The following is a 14,747-nucleotide window of genomic DNA, read 5'->3' on the forward strand; positions in this document are numbered from 1 at the left end:
GCTGTCGGGAACTGTCCCGAGGCACGCCGGGAGTTGTAGTCCGCGGGGCGGGGCGGCAGGCGGTTGGCTGCCGCCGGCCGGGACGGCGGGCGGCTTCCGGGGCGGGGCGCGTTCCTGTCACGGCGGCGGCGGGGAGCGGCGGCGAGGCGCGGAGCAGAGCGGCGATGCCCGAGGCCACCCGGCTGTGCGCCGGCAGCGGGGCTGAGGCGGGCTCCGAGAGCCCCATGGAGAGCGAGGCGGCCACGGGCAACGGCCGGCGGCGGCGCAAGGTACCGGGGAGCGGCTCCGGGGGGGTTCCGCAGCCGGTGCGGCCGGGCCGGGCCGGGCCGGGCCGGGCCTTCCCCACCCCTCAGCCCTCCGGTGCCGGCGGCGGCCTTAGGCCGGGCCCCGCCGCCGTTCTCCGAGCCGGGGCCGAGCCCCGCGCTCCCCTGGGCCGTGCCGGCCACGTGCGCGGCGGCGTGGCCTCGGCCAGGCCCCCGGGAGGCCTCGGGGCCACCCCTCAGCCGGGCCCTGCCGCCCCCGCCGGGGCACCGAGGCTTGGCCCGGCCGGAGCAGCCGCCCGGGGGGGCTCCCGGGTCCTCCTAAGCCCCCTCGGCCACAGCGCCGCGTGTGCCGCGGTCGGGAAGCCGGCTCCCGGCGGCACATGCGCGGAGGGGGCGGGATTTGGGATTTTTTCTTTTTTTATGGGAGGGTTTTGGCGAGTTACGCGAGCCCCCGGGGGAGCGGCCGTTTGTGAGCCGGCTCGTTTGTGAGCCGTCTCTTCGTGCTGCCTCGGTTCCCCGCGGCTCGGGTGATGCGCGGGTTGGTACTCACGGGAGTGTCGTTCCCCAGAAGGAGAAGAAAGAAAAGAAAGCCAAGCGGCGCGACAAGGCTCGGAAGAGGAAATCGCAGACAGATGAGAGCGAGCAGTCGGAGGATGAGCTCGATTCGCCGAAAGTCAAGAAAGCAAAGAGCAGAGAGAAGCAAAACGGTGATGCCGGAGGAGATAGCCCGGAGAACGCCAGGTTATCTTCCCTCACCCTTAAATCTGCCCACAAAAAGCGGCCCCGTAATTCCAGCGAAACATCAAGTGGGGACTGTGACAGCGACCAAGAGCAGGTAAAAGTAATAACTGATTTACCAACAGTTATCAGGTCAGCTTTCAACTCCTGTGCTACAACAAGATTAAATTTAGAACACGTTATTTCTTTTTTTTTTCCTTTCCTCCTCCTCTTTCAATCAATGGGAAGTCTGCTGTAAACTTTCAAGTTGCTTGGCCTGCCGTTGCTGTCAGTTATTTGCAAAAGTTCTAAATTCTGAAAGTGCTGAAGTTCCAGATCAGCGCGCCATGGTTTCCTCACTTCAGTAGTCCAGTGCTGTTGTAGCTGTTAGCAGCTGTTGGTGAGCTGCAGCAAGAGGGTACTTTAATGTGATTCAGCATTGTTAGATGTGACTGTCATGGCCAGAAATACATTTTAATTGACTTATTTTTGATAGTATGGGTATTTCTTGGGTAAAGTAACATTTATTTTTTTTAGCTCGTTGAAAAAGAAGGATTAAATGTTAATTTGTTTCTATCTATGATCTTGCTAAATATCACTTTGTAAGGTGTTGTTTCTTAGCGTAATACAGTGTATCATCGGACCAGTTCTGTAAGTATTTTTAAGCGTTCCTGGGGTAGTATTTTTATCTGACTATTTCTGTTTGATTTCTGTCTTTTTAAAATTGCTTGACATAATTCACTTTTTTTGTTGGGGGAAATATTTTCATTCCTAGGATTTGTTTATAAGTCTATTTAGCCATGTTGTTTACTGTTGCTTGCGTTTTTTTCTGTGATGATTGATGCTTCACAAAGCACCCAGCATTGGCATGGGTAGTTTTTTTTCAGCACACTTAACGTTTTAGTCAGTGTGCTGCTATAGTGTATATTGAAGTGATGCACTAGTAAGTAGGCGAATTTGATGATCTGCCTCAATTTGTTGCTCTTTTGGGGGTCGGTTGGTGTACATGTAAATCACTGTGCTGTGTTAGTTGGGAAGTGGGAAGTTGGCTAGCGAGCTATATTACAATCTACTCTGCTTGGCTGTCAGTAATTGCTTAAAATATAATCTTAAAATGTAATTAAAAGCTATTGGAGTTAATTTATATATTTTCCATTATTATACCATTATATTTGAAACTGCCTTAATTTAAATTACAGATCACTTTCGTCTAACTGAAATACGATAGTAAGCAAGTAAAACAAAGAAGGCTGTGATATTGTTACCAAAAAATTGACCTTTGTCTACGACACCAGTGTGCATGCCCATATCCTAAACTTTCTGATGGTCATCTGATACTCACATGTTAAGTTACTTGAATTCTTGTTTACCCAACAGGAGATGACTGAAGAGCAGAAGGAGGGTGCTTTCTCTAATTTCCCTATTTCCAAAGTGACTGTTGAGCTTCTTCAAGGTAAGTTTCTTGGCATGATGTGGTCACAGGAAGTAAATGATCTGTCATGTGTTTTTACACTTAATATGCTCAGTGAGCTTTGGGGTGGGCTTTACTTGTGTGTATGCAAGCACCGATGTTACACAGAAAGCGTATTGAATGCTGACTTTAAATACATTTTTGAGCACAGAGAAGTCTGTGTTCAGTTTTGCCTGGTTCAGCCATTACAGTGGAACTTGAAATAACAGATACAAGTTCAAAAAACGTTGAGAAATTTTTGGTTAAAAGTTCTATCATTGCAAGTAAAAGAAAATCAGGTATATTTAGCATCTCTGACATGAGTTGTATGACTTAATATGAGATTGAGAGAAGAATTGATTTTGACTAGCATTTTATTTGAAGATAAGAAATTTTTGTAGCCAGGAGGGGAGCGTTACATGAATAAAATCATGGTGTTTAAAGACTTCTATTAAAGGCTAGTAACTTCTTCTGTCCCAGCTAGCTCTCTCTGGTGTATGCAGGGGAGATTAAGAGAGGCAGTCTTAGGGTGCTCGTTAAAAATGGCTCTGTGGTTACACGAAGCAGTGGAGGTGATGATATAGTCCTGACTTACTGTAGAGTTGTTGGATATTCTGCTTGGGATGACCTCTGAAATGTGCATGAGAAGGCTTTAAATGTGATTGTGCTGAGGAAGTCTGTTCACATTGTCACAGCTCGAGGAGTGACGTACCTGTTCCCCGTTCAAGTGAAGACCTTCCACCCAGTGTTTTCTGGGAAAGATGTAATTGCTCAAGCACGAACTGGAACAGGGAAAACATTCTCTTTTGCTATTCCCTTAATTGAAAAGCTTCAGGCAGACTCACAGGAAAGAAAAAGAGGCCGTTCACCAAAGGTAACTTAGAATGCTGGTTTTGCTTTTGTCTTCTGTCCAAGTGATTCAGAGTGTTAGCCCACTGGAAAAGTTCTTCACGTTTGTGCAGGGATAAGCTAGCACAGATTCTTAGCAACCTTTGAAAGATTCTTTGAAAGTTATGTTCACTGGGGCTTTGTCTGCATCCTGTTATGCCTCATGCCCTCTAATCAAGATTAAAGAGCACAGTAGCTCTATCTACTCGACAATTCCTTTTTCTGCTTACAGAGAGAAAAAACTAGAGGGGTTCACTGCATCTCTAGGTAATTTTGGCCAGCCGTCTTACCTGTTTGGGCCCACTGGTCACTGGGTGATTTTTTTTCTCCCAAGTTAGAACAAAATAACGACTTTTTTTTGATCAATAAAAGCTGTCTGCTTTAAGCATGTTTTTTTTAAGCACATAAATAGCAGGAGATTTTAAAAATAGACTTATTTTTTAAGTAGGACCACCACCAGATGTTAAAAATCCTGCTCCAGAGAATGCAGATTGATTATGAGCTGTCTGCATTCTTCTCAGAAATATGTTTATTTTACCAAATTCTCATGATACCTTCCAAAACTAGAAAGGCCAACACCTATCCTCATTTTGTAGTGGAATTTATTTTTGTCAGCTTAATTCGTCTTGTCACCCATCTCAGGCTACCTGAAGTTTACTCCAAAATTACTACTAGCTCTTTTATCTGCATCTGGCCATTGTGTTGGCTGTCTGACTGGGAATGCTGACTTAAGATTCAGTGCAGTCTTGCAGAGAAGGAAAAACTTTCATCAAGGGAGTTAGGAATATCAGAAGAGAAAAGATTTCAGGCCTTAATCCAGCCTAGTACACTTCTTACTTTTTTATAACGTGTGTCAATGATGAAAGATATAACAGGACAAGGATTTTAAAGGTTCTTCTGTCAAGACTCTGTTGCCAGGTTTGAGAACAGTATCAAAAAAAAAAAAGCTAAAAAGCTTAACCAACTTGTTCAGTCTTGTACTGACACAATATATGCACATGTAGAAGACGATCTGTAGCTGATCTGATGTGTTCAAAAGCTGAAGTTAAAATTTAAGTACCTCCTGTCTATCTCATTTAAAAAAAAAAATTCCTACATGAGTATGTGCTGAAGGAGGTTAATGATGTCATGAGAAACTTAAGTAGTGTGTTTCCCTAATCTTTGCCTAGATAACTTTTAAACCTTTTTTTTGTTGTTATTTTTAATGGTATAGTGGTTGGACCTAAGCTGGTGGGTAAAAGTCTAACGTATTTTGGTAGAAGCCATGTTGAGAGAACATCTGTTTGTCATCCTTCTGTCTAGGTACTGGTTCTTGCTCCAACAAGAGAGCTGGCAAACCAGGTTGCCAAAGATTTCAAGGACATAACGAGAAAGCTCACAGTAGCTTGTTTTTATGGAGGAACTCCATATAATGGACAGAGTAAGTGACACATGGCTAATAATTGAAATGTCAATTGACTAGCGTGTTTAAGAAGCGCATTCAGGTCTTACCAAATGCAACCTTTAGCTCAAGCTCTGGGGGGCAATCGTGGGGTATTCGGTGAGTGGCTCAGAATATCTCTTTATGGTGGGAAATAACTATAGCTCTCAGTTACAGTCTTAATGTTCCTTGTCTACCGACGTACTTTTAACCAAGGTTACTATATCGTGTGTATAGAGAGTCAATATATACACATATATTGTGTGTATAGGATGTCATTAGGGATAACTTTTTTTTTCCAACAGAACTTTGTGGAAAAAATGTATTGAATAATTCAGATAGTCAGAAGTGTTTTTTTCTTAATCTGGTTAACTTAGTCAGACGACTTGGAAAGATCTAACTGTTTCCCAAGCATGTTCAAACAAGCTCTTTGCTACGTAATTTAAGTCACGAGGAGAAGGAAGAGAGATGATGAATCTCTTTTTTTCCTTCAGGAAGAGCAGCAGAACTTCTGTCTTACCAATTTTTTTATTTTCCCCGGTTTTCTCCTCCTCTTCATCACTTGTTATGTTTGTTAGGAAAGTACATATGAGTGGTTTAAGAAGCTGTTGTTTCATTATTACTTGGCTACCAAGTCTCTCTAATGTATAGAATGCTCGTTAGTCCACTGTTAACTCCTCTTCTGCTCTTTCCTGTTTATCAGTTGATCTCATTAGAAGTGGAATCGACATTTTGGTTGGGACACCTGGTCGAATCAAAGACCATCTTCAGAATGGCAAGCTAGACCTTAGCAAGGTGAAACACGTTGTCCTTGATGAAGTTGACCAGATGCTGGACATGGGATTTGCTGAGCAAGTGGAAGACATTTTACGAGTTGCGTACAAGAAAGGTAATCTCAATATTTAAACAAATAGTAGGACATACAAGGAGTCTTTTGGTCTGCTAAAATCGAAGAATGTTTTTCTGAAAGTTGTAATGTGGCTTTATTTAGAAAAGACTGAATAGTGTATTCGAAGAAACGTACCATGAATGTAGTATGTGAGGAAGTGTTGTGTAACTGGGAATCATTCATAGGACCTTTGGAAAGCTTAAAATCCAGTACCTAGGAGCCTGATAACTTTCTCTGACACCTCTATAGAAGTTTTACTTGGACTTTTTCCAGTTTAAAGGAATTAGAAGCTTTTTACCCTTTTAATCGCTTGAAAAGAGACTGTATTTTTGTTCAAAGTAACCTTTTTCTCTAATCTTGAAAATACTTTTAATTTCAAGAGTATTTTTCCCTGGTGTAAGTAATGCATGAAATGAAAAAAAGATTTTCCTTCTATATTTTAGATAATGAAATTTGACCTTATATTTGTAGTAAGTGTGTAATGAACTAGTATGCATCCGTAAAATGAAAAGATATAAAGGTTGTGAAATGTTTTTCTGTGTTTTAAGATTCTGAAGACAATCCCCAGACGCTACTGTTTTCTGCAACTTGCCCACATTGGGTGTATGATGTGGCTAAGAAATACATGAAGTCTAAATATGAGCAGATTGACCTAATTGGGAAAAGAACTCAGAAGGCTGCTACAACAGTAGAAGTGAGTAACCTGTCTAATGTCAATGTTTTCAGGCCTCATCCCTTTCCCTTTTTTGACACAAATGGTCATCTGTTGACATAAATGGTGCCATCTAAGGTACTTTATCAGGGGTGATGTTGAAAGTTTGTTTTTAGAATGAATTTTTAGGTGTAGGACACAATACAGCTACTCAAACTTGCTAGGTTTAGAAACTCATGGCACCTAGTAACCTTATAGACATCTAGAGCAGAGTGACAATTCAGTTATCAGTTACGTTGATTTTCAGAGAGAAATTCAGTGTGTCTAAATCTCTCTGAGTTGTGAGCTAAAGGCATGCATTAACATCAGCCTGGCTCCTTTAAATTATTACAGGCATCAGTCACATTCTGGTATTCTGTACACAGGAGGCTTTTTCAGATTTCCTGGGGTATCACAGCTTGCTAGGCCTTTGCTTGCTGTGTGGTGAATACCATGGCAAGGAATACAAGGTGTATGTTAGAAGCCTGAATTAATTCTCTATACCTGATAAAGGTGTTTTGTTTAGGTGTAGGGTACCTCTTAACAGATACTCTGATGAATCAGTTGGGCACATCATAATTGTAATGGCAGTTTTCAAAGAACGTTAATCTTGAGCTCAAAAGAAGCTTGTAATGCAGTGTTTTCATTTTATCTGACGTATGATTGTAGCTAATATAACTTTGATAAAATCCTGCACCTCTAGCTGTTCTCTAGAGACACAGTTTATAATCACCAGTTTTTTTCCTTGCTTTAAAAAAGTGATCTGTGGACTGTCATTTTTTCTTTTTACTGTAATTATTTCACTTAATGTTAGACTGATCGTGTTGTACATGTAAGGGCCATAGGGATTTTGCATGTTCCGGGAACGTTTTGCCCATCAAGAAACTGTATAACTTTAGTATTTCTGCATTTTCAAATTTCAAATGCTTTAAAGAATCTTGTGGGTTTTGTGTAAGCTAAAAACTGGAATTCTTTTCCACAGCATTTGGCTATAGCGTGCCACTGGTCTCAGAGAGCTGCAGTTATTGGAGATGTCATTCAGGTCTACAGTGGCAGCCTTGGGAGGACCATTGTATTTTGTGAGACCAAAAAGGATGCAAACGAACTGGCTCTGAATGCTTCAATCAAACAGGTATTTCATCATTTGTATTAGGTAACACAGATAGATCGACCCTGTATTGGTATTAGACCTAGGCTGAGTAAGTTTTGGAGAGACTTTGAAAGTGAATGATGTGGGCTTTTGCAGGTGGTCAGATTGTTTCAAAATTACAAAACCTTAAAACAAACAAATGGTTGGAAGTTCTCAGCATTATAGTTTTCAGGACTAGGCTGCTCTAACAGACACTGGACTACAAAGGATTCTTTTTTCTTAAGAAAAAACATCTTTTCATTGATGTTAAATGAAGCAGCTGTGAGCTATTTTGTTTTTCTTTAGAGAGAACTGTCTCTCTTGGATTAAAACATGGTAACAAACTTGAAGAGCTGCTAGGATGACAGGTCATGGTACTGGAATAGCAGTTACTGAGCTAGGATGCTGATGTTAATTAGTGTAGTCAGGGGGCCCCAGTTAGGGTTTAGAGCAGTAGTACACCAGAGGCTCTATCTGTGTCTCATTAAGGTATTTATTAGCTGTTACGAAGAGTTTAAAGATGTATGCGCAGGAAGAATTCAATCTGCCGTGTCCTGTGAGTGAGCTTTAGTTTATTCCTGAGGTTTGTGGTGCAGAACACTAGAGCACACTAGCACTGGTGGAAAATAACCCGCTGATGTAGTGGTGCAATGTTTATATGTTGTGGCACTGGCACTGCATGCTCCTTTTTGATGGTGGTATCACAGCAACTACTTTTTCTCTGTGTGGTTTCACTAGGGAGATGGGTTAACTTATGTCTAGAAAAGCTGTGGAGTATTATATTCCTAGGGAAAGCAGAATCTTTTTCATCTGCCACAACTGTGTTCAGGAGTGTTTCTCCCACACCCCTAGATGACCTCACTAACAGGTAAACCTGAGCGTGGAGCCTTATCCTGCGTTACTGGTGGTGTTAGTGATATCAAATCTTGCATAGGCAATGCAGAGCTCTGATCTTGGCAGGTAAGAGAGGAAATTATTAGATGTTTCTGGTTTTGCATATTGATGCTCACTAACAGAATACATGCCTCTTCCATTTGTGGGGTGACATTAATCTAAAACTGTGAAGAAGTTTTTGAATTCTGTGGTGTCTGTAGGATTGTTTTAGTATTTTTGTTGCTGTTTTTTTAAATCACTGTTTACATGAGGAAAGTATGGAAATCAACTATGGGCAAGAGGTGAAAGGAAGTGGAAGAAAAAATGATTTCTGTATGTTTTAGTCTTTACACTTGTTATTGCTGTGATACAGAAGAACTTTCAGAATGTTTAGATAAAAACACCCTACAGTTTATTTTTTTAAGGAGTACTTATGTTTTAATCCCTTAATTTGTAGTGGGGGAAATTAATATACTGAGGGATTAAAAAGCAACATCATTTTGGAAAACATACCTAAAGAAATACTGTGGAAGGCCTGAGAACATTATTGGAAATGGCTTGCTTTTAAACAGCTACGCCTTGCATAGAGGATGTGGGTGGAAAGCTGGGGCATAGTTATTTTCATAGGTCACAGTAGTTAGAGGTGGAGGCGTAAGATATATGTTGCTGTTGTGTTTTCCTACCTTTGTTAAAGGTATTTGAGGTACCTGAGTAAGAAGCACCGAGGAAGTATTGTGAGACATCTAAAGTATAAACTGGCAGTTTAGTTCTTCTGTATCTTGCTATACAGTGAGTACTGTATACCAAGATACTGTAACCAAAAGTGACCATGAAAGGGAGAACTGTTTTGAATTTTGGTACAGTCTTATAATAATACTGTTTTTTTTTTTTTCAGGATTGCCAGTCATTGCATGGTGACATTCCTCAGAAGCAAAGGGAGATCACGCTGAAAGGTTTTAGAAACGGTGCCTTTAAAGTTCTGGTTGCAACCAATGTAGCTGCCCGTGGTTTAGATATCCCTGAAGTTGACCTGGTTGTACAAAGTTCACCACCAAAGGTAAGTTGGGTGTCTCGTTGTAATAATGATATATAGTTCTGTTTTCAAATAGTAAATGTTGTCAAGTGATGGTGTTCACCACAGAGTTTATGAGCATTGCGTTTGAGGGTAAGGAATGTCCTGATATACAAAAGTAGTTTATTTGAGGATTTTTCAGTGTGCATCAGTCCCTAGAATATGTAAAGATGGTTCTTAAAATGCTGCCTTTTAAGGCTGTATGAAGCGTCTCACTGCAAGGCCGTATATGGTAGTTGCAAATCTGGAAACAGTGAACAGTGGGGAAAAAAAAAAAGCTTTTTGTCTTGCAAGAATGATTAACGTAGGGGCACGTGAGGAGGAGACCCCAGCAGTGAGAACATTGGCTGAAGTTAAGAGTTACAAGAAATGAGCTAATATTTCAGTGAATTCACTATTAATATCTCAATAACCATGCTCTTAAGTTGATATGTAGGACAGGGAATGGAATTGTTAGAGGTGTACACACTTAAAATGTTTTCTCGTGTTCTCCGTGGTAATGACAAAACAAGACCTAGTTGAGCCATGCTCGTGATTCTGGCTTTCTGACCATGCTCTTTAGAGATTTATGGGAAAGCTTACTCTTCTGACTTAAGTGATAAAATGGTTTTTAATTTAATCCTCATTTGTAATTACTGTGCATTGTTCAGGCTTAATGGTAATGACTTCTAAATTATATGAAGGCAATGAGTTGATTAAATTGCAGTGAATGAGATAAGTCATAAGACTATTTATTTTGAAGGATGTGGAGTCCTATATCCATCGTTCTGGACGCACAGGTCGAGCTGGCCGGACTGGGATATGTATCTGTTTTTATCAACGAAAAGAAGAAAATCAGTTAAGATATGTGGAACAAAAAGCGGTAAACCATAGTTTTTTTTCTGTTCACAAGCACCCAAATGCAATGTGTTAAGGCAGCATGTAAAATCCTCATGTCATGTTTTGTTCGTGTAGCTCAATGACAGAGTACAACATCTAAAGCATCCCGTTGAGGTTCAGTTACCTTGCAGAGTTTGGCTAGGTTGTAGGCTGCTGTGGAGCAGGCACTGCACTGCAGTTTTACTTGCCCACGCTTTTACAGGAAATGCCGTAAGATTGTACCCGTGGAAATGAGAAGGGGAGGCTGGGGAGAAAGCTAGCAGGTTTTCCATTTAGTGTTCACCCTGGTTTATGTGATCAATAATTTTCCGATGTGCAGCTTTATCGATAACTGTTACTTCCCAGCACTGTTCCATACGATAGTTTTCTCACTGATTAAGTATTCAGTTAAGATGAGATGGTTTCGTCACAGGCATGTAAAACTTAGGCTTTCCTTTAGAAAGGCAACATAACTCATACTTTAATTTTAGTCTGATTTACTTGGATTTATAATTCTGTTTAGAATTTGTAGACCTTCGTTTTTGCTGGAAAATATCAAAATGGTCTATTCACTTCCATTTAAGGCCAGTAGATTATTTAAACTGACCTGGTACATAAATGTTTTTTGTGTTACCCATTTTCCTGTAATTGTAACCTTGTAATTTTTACTAACAAAGTAGGGTTTTGAAAAAGCACAAGAGAAAATTAAGATTTAAATGTTTTTTTCATTGGAGTCCAACACTGTTTCTTTAAAACTGAATTATTTATAGTTTGCAACTTTCATCTGCATTTTGCTTTATGAATTTCAGGGCATTGCATTCAAGCGTGTTGGTGTTCCTACTGCAACAGATATAATAAAGGCTTCCAGCAAAGATGCTATCAGGTAACTCAAGCTTTATTTTATCTTCCTATCTTTCTAGTTCAAAAGGGCTGTTTTGCATTGTTCATTGCCATTTCTCATCACTATTAATTAAAGTCCTGGACTGCCATTTCTATTTATGCTCCAAAGCTAAGTAGATACCTCTGTATATAATTTTTTTCTCCTTGACTAGCAATTTTTTTTGTTTGGTTTTGTTTAGATGTCTGGATTCTGTTCCTCAAAGCGCTATTGATTATTTCAAAGAATCTGCTCAGTTGCTAATACAAGAAAAGGGACCAGTTAATGCTCTAGCTGCAGCTCTAGCACATATTTCAGGTGCTACTTCCATTGAACAGCGCTCCCTGCTGAACTCTGATGCTGTAAGTATATATAGCTTAATGTTTGTCCTGAATTTGAAGAAAAAACGAAACAACTACAAAAATACCTCTATTTTTTAAAATAATTGTCTCCTCATTCTCCTTATGGGAACTAAGAATATAGGGACTATAAATATGCATGTTCGCCTGTAACGGGAGCCATTTGAAAATGTAGTTTATAGACTGTAAATTAGCAGGTTTCTCATGTCTGATAGATGAGCTAAAGCGTATTCCTCTGACTGAATGGAACATGCCCAATTTCTTACTCTTTAGGGATTTGTTACAATGATACTGCGCTGCTCTGAAGAAATAAACAATATGAGCTATGCTTGGCGGAGACTACGAGAACAGCTTGGTGATGACGTTGATAGAAAGGTGAACAGAATGTGTTTCATCAAGGGAAGAATGGTAAGCTTTTTTTTTTCTTTGTATTTCTGCTACTGTAAGAAAGTTATGGTGGAGTGGATAGTTGGGCTTTTCTTCCCTCATTCCAGACTCTGATAAAGACATGATCCTCTGACAGAGGAATGGGCCTCTATCTTATTTAGTGGTCACCTCAGCAGCTTAGGGCTCTGCTCCCCTGATACGTTAAGGAGGTAGGATAGTTCAGTATAACTGTGCATGTCCAGAGAGATATAGCAGTACACGTAAAAGGTACAAATTGTGTTGCTATGTAACAGAAGCATAAAGATTGATATGAAAGGAAGCTGACTGTGTGCATTTTGGAAGTACCAGAAGGGGGGAGAGATGTAAAAATGGCAGGTGTTGGCAGTATCTAGTTCAGCAAATCATCAAAATCCTAGCACATCTATATGCCAGTACTGAGGATACCCAGACATGATAAACTAGAAAGCCTGAAACAAGAGGCAACCTACACTTAAGCAACAGTTTTAAAATTATTTAAAAAATAAAAGAAAAATCTTAGGTACTGTGTGTATTCTCTTTTACATTACATCTTTTTGTAAAAGTTAACCTGCATGTCTTGACTTACGAATTTCATACAGGTTTCCTATACACGAATTTCATAAGGTTTCCTGGCAGGACGCTTAATTTTAAATTTGACCTTGAGGGGACAGTTCTTAATTCCAGTGAATTATTTTACTATCTCTGTCTGAGTTTTTTTTTGATGTATTTAGTTTTTTGATGTATTTTTGATGCGTACTTAGTATTCAATGCTGTCTTAATGTACGGAACACGATCTACGGATGGCTTTTTCTACCTGAGTTGTAATTGTTGATAGTCAAATTGCTCCTTCAGACAAAGAATTGCTTTTTAACATATGAATTATGGATTGTACTTAACCTGTATGTACTTAAATCTGTATGTAGTTTATTGTACTTAACCTGTAATATAGTTTTAACTTCAGGAGATCTTTAGTCTGAATCTAAATGTTCAATGTACTGGATGTATACAATTCATAGCATAGAAAAAACTTATGATTGGAAAGAATTTACAAAATGAGTAATGCAGAAGCTAATGGACCACAGTTCGGAGTGGAGAGGGTGATAAGCTTGTTAAAGAACAAAATCCATGAAGTACTGGCTATGCAGAGGAAAAATGTTATATATCTGAGAAAAACATTAAGGAATTACAAGTATTGGTGTTTTGTGAAACACCGATGTAACTCTTTCAATGTTCAAAGGTTTTGAAGCAATCTTAAGTCAACATAAAAATAACTTGGAAATGTAAAACTTTGGTTTAATACGTAGGTCTGTAGGTTCTGTTATACTTCCTTTTAGTTGCAATCGATTCAAAGGCTAGATTTGTATCCACTGAAATTATTTTCTCTTTGTAGGGTGTTTGCTTTGATATTCCTGTGGCAGACCAAAAGGAAATAGAGGTACGTACTTCACTGGAGTTTCTGGTAACAGCAGACTGTAGATGAAACTGGCTAGGTTAGGCTGAAAATGTTATCTAGCTTGTATCCTGCCTTTTCTAGTGGCCAAAAGGGCTGGTCATAAAGGAACAGAGTAACAGAACAAATAGTGTCCTTTTCCTAAACTATTCCCGTCTACAAAAATCTGTAGCTTGAAACATTTCCACTGAAACGAATGGTGGTATGAACAATCTACCCCTTCTTATTGCTGCTGAATTGCTCTTTGTAGGCAACATGTTTCGCTTAAAGATCCCTTTTTTTCATTCTGCCCCCTGCTTTTCACCCAGAATTTTCTCCCCAGAAAACTGAATTTGAGATCAGGTTTTTGTCTGGCAGAGTTAGCATTTCCATGCCAAAATTCCCTGGACTTCCTGTCTTTCCTTCAGGTATTGTGGAGATCCCTCAGTGCATCTCCATATCCTCGTGCCACAGCATTTGTTCCTAAAACAATTTTTAATTCTGGATTAGAGGGGGGATCATGGATGGGAGGGTGGGGACTGTTGAATCAGTAATAATTATAGTGGTATTCCTAATAAGTGAAAGGCGGGGAAAGAGTTTGCTGGTAAGGGCTGCTCTGTAAATCTATAAAGTGGGTTTTGATCCTGTTGTATAGTATCTGAGGCGTAGTCAGATATTTATAGCTTTTACGCTTAAAGTTTTGAAACTAGTACTGACAAACAAACTTGAATACCCTGTATTTGCTAACAGATTTTTCCTTGCTTTCCAATTGAGCAAATATAACAATTAGGAAATACACTGTATTTGTATTTATGGAATATAACTTGACATATGTGACTTCGTTGCAATAGGGAAAATGGGAAGACTCAAAACAGTGCCGTTTGTGTGTGGCGAATGAATTACCTGAGTTAGAAGAAACGCAGCGAGGAGGAGGAAATGGCAGAAGCTTCTCTAGCTCCAGGAGTGGGCGGCGGGGCGGCTCTGGAAGAAACAGATTCAGAAGCAGAGGCCAGAAGCGGAGTTACGATAGAGCCTTTGATCGTTAACTTCGACAATCCCAAAATGGAACTGCAGTATTTTATAATATGTTAAAATAGGCTGTTCCTGGGTGTTTGTACCACTTTGAGAAATATGTCATTCAGTTCTTTTCTTCAGTACTACTTTGGTCATAAACAAGATCATGTGCGTTTTTGGGGAAAAAGAAGAAAATGCAGGTGTTGTTTCCTTTCTTTCTCATTTGCCATTTCAGCTGTGTGTAACACCTAAATCTGTATTCCAGAGTACGGCTGTTGCATTCAAACCTCTAGCCTGGCTCACTGTATAATGTATAGATCTTAACTGCTGGCCAAACCTGTACATTTTCCGAAAAAAAAGAAGTAAAAAATAAAATATTATTTTACGAATTCATATTGTCTGTGGGTTTTACG

General features: G+C 40.0%; 1 protein-coding gene across 2 annotated transcripts; it reads left to right on the forward strand.

Annotated features, from left to right (window-relative positions):
* The first annotated feature begins 84 nt into the window (after window positions 1–84).
* Window positions 85–14,723, forward strand: LOC310902984 (nucleolar RNA helicase 2-like). Of its 2 annotated transcripts, none has more exons than XM_083845455.1 (15): window positions 85–269; window positions 832–1,098; window positions 2,358–2,433; window positions 3,126–3,304; window positions 4,621–4,738; window positions 5,442–5,627; window positions 6,176–6,321; window positions 7,301–7,450; window positions 9,216–9,377; window positions 10,135–10,254; window positions 11,060–11,133; window positions 11,330–11,489; window positions 11,760–11,894; window positions 13,282–13,326; window positions 14,172–14,723. In XM_083845455.1, exons 1-15 carry the CDS (start codon window positions 165–167, stop codon window positions 14,364–14,366), a joined length of 2,118 nt encoding a protein of 705 aa, XP_083701581.1. In that variant the 5' UTR covers window positions 85–164; the 3' UTR covers window positions 14,367–14,723. The 2 variants fall into 2 exon arrangements, with proteins under 2 accessions (XP_083701581.1, XP_083701582.1); XM_083845456.1 differs by having other exon boundaries at window positions 91–269; window positions 835–1,098.
* The last annotated feature ends 24 nt before the right edge of the window (window positions 14,724–14,747 follow it).

Source organism: Anser anser, assembly GCF_964211835.1.
Source record: "Anser anser genome assembly, chromosome: 7".
NCBI lineage: Eukaryota > Metazoa > Chordata > Aves > Anseriformes > Anatidae > Anser > Anser anser.

Bases quoted from the DNA above. Each gene is read 5' to 3' on its own strand.
- LOC310902984 (XM_083845455.1), top strand. From the start codon at position 165: ATGCCCGAGGCCACCCGGCTGTGCGCCGGCAGCGGGGCTGAGGCGGGC. The intron at 5,628-6,175 runs GTAATCTCAATA...CTGTGTTTTAAG, and splicing joins ACGAGTTGCGTACAAGAAAG to ATTCTGAAGACAATCCCCAG. The intron at 13,327-14,171 runs GTACGTACTTCA...TCGTTGCAATAG, and splicing joins CAGACCAAAAGGAAATAGAG to GGAAAATGGGAAGACTCAAA.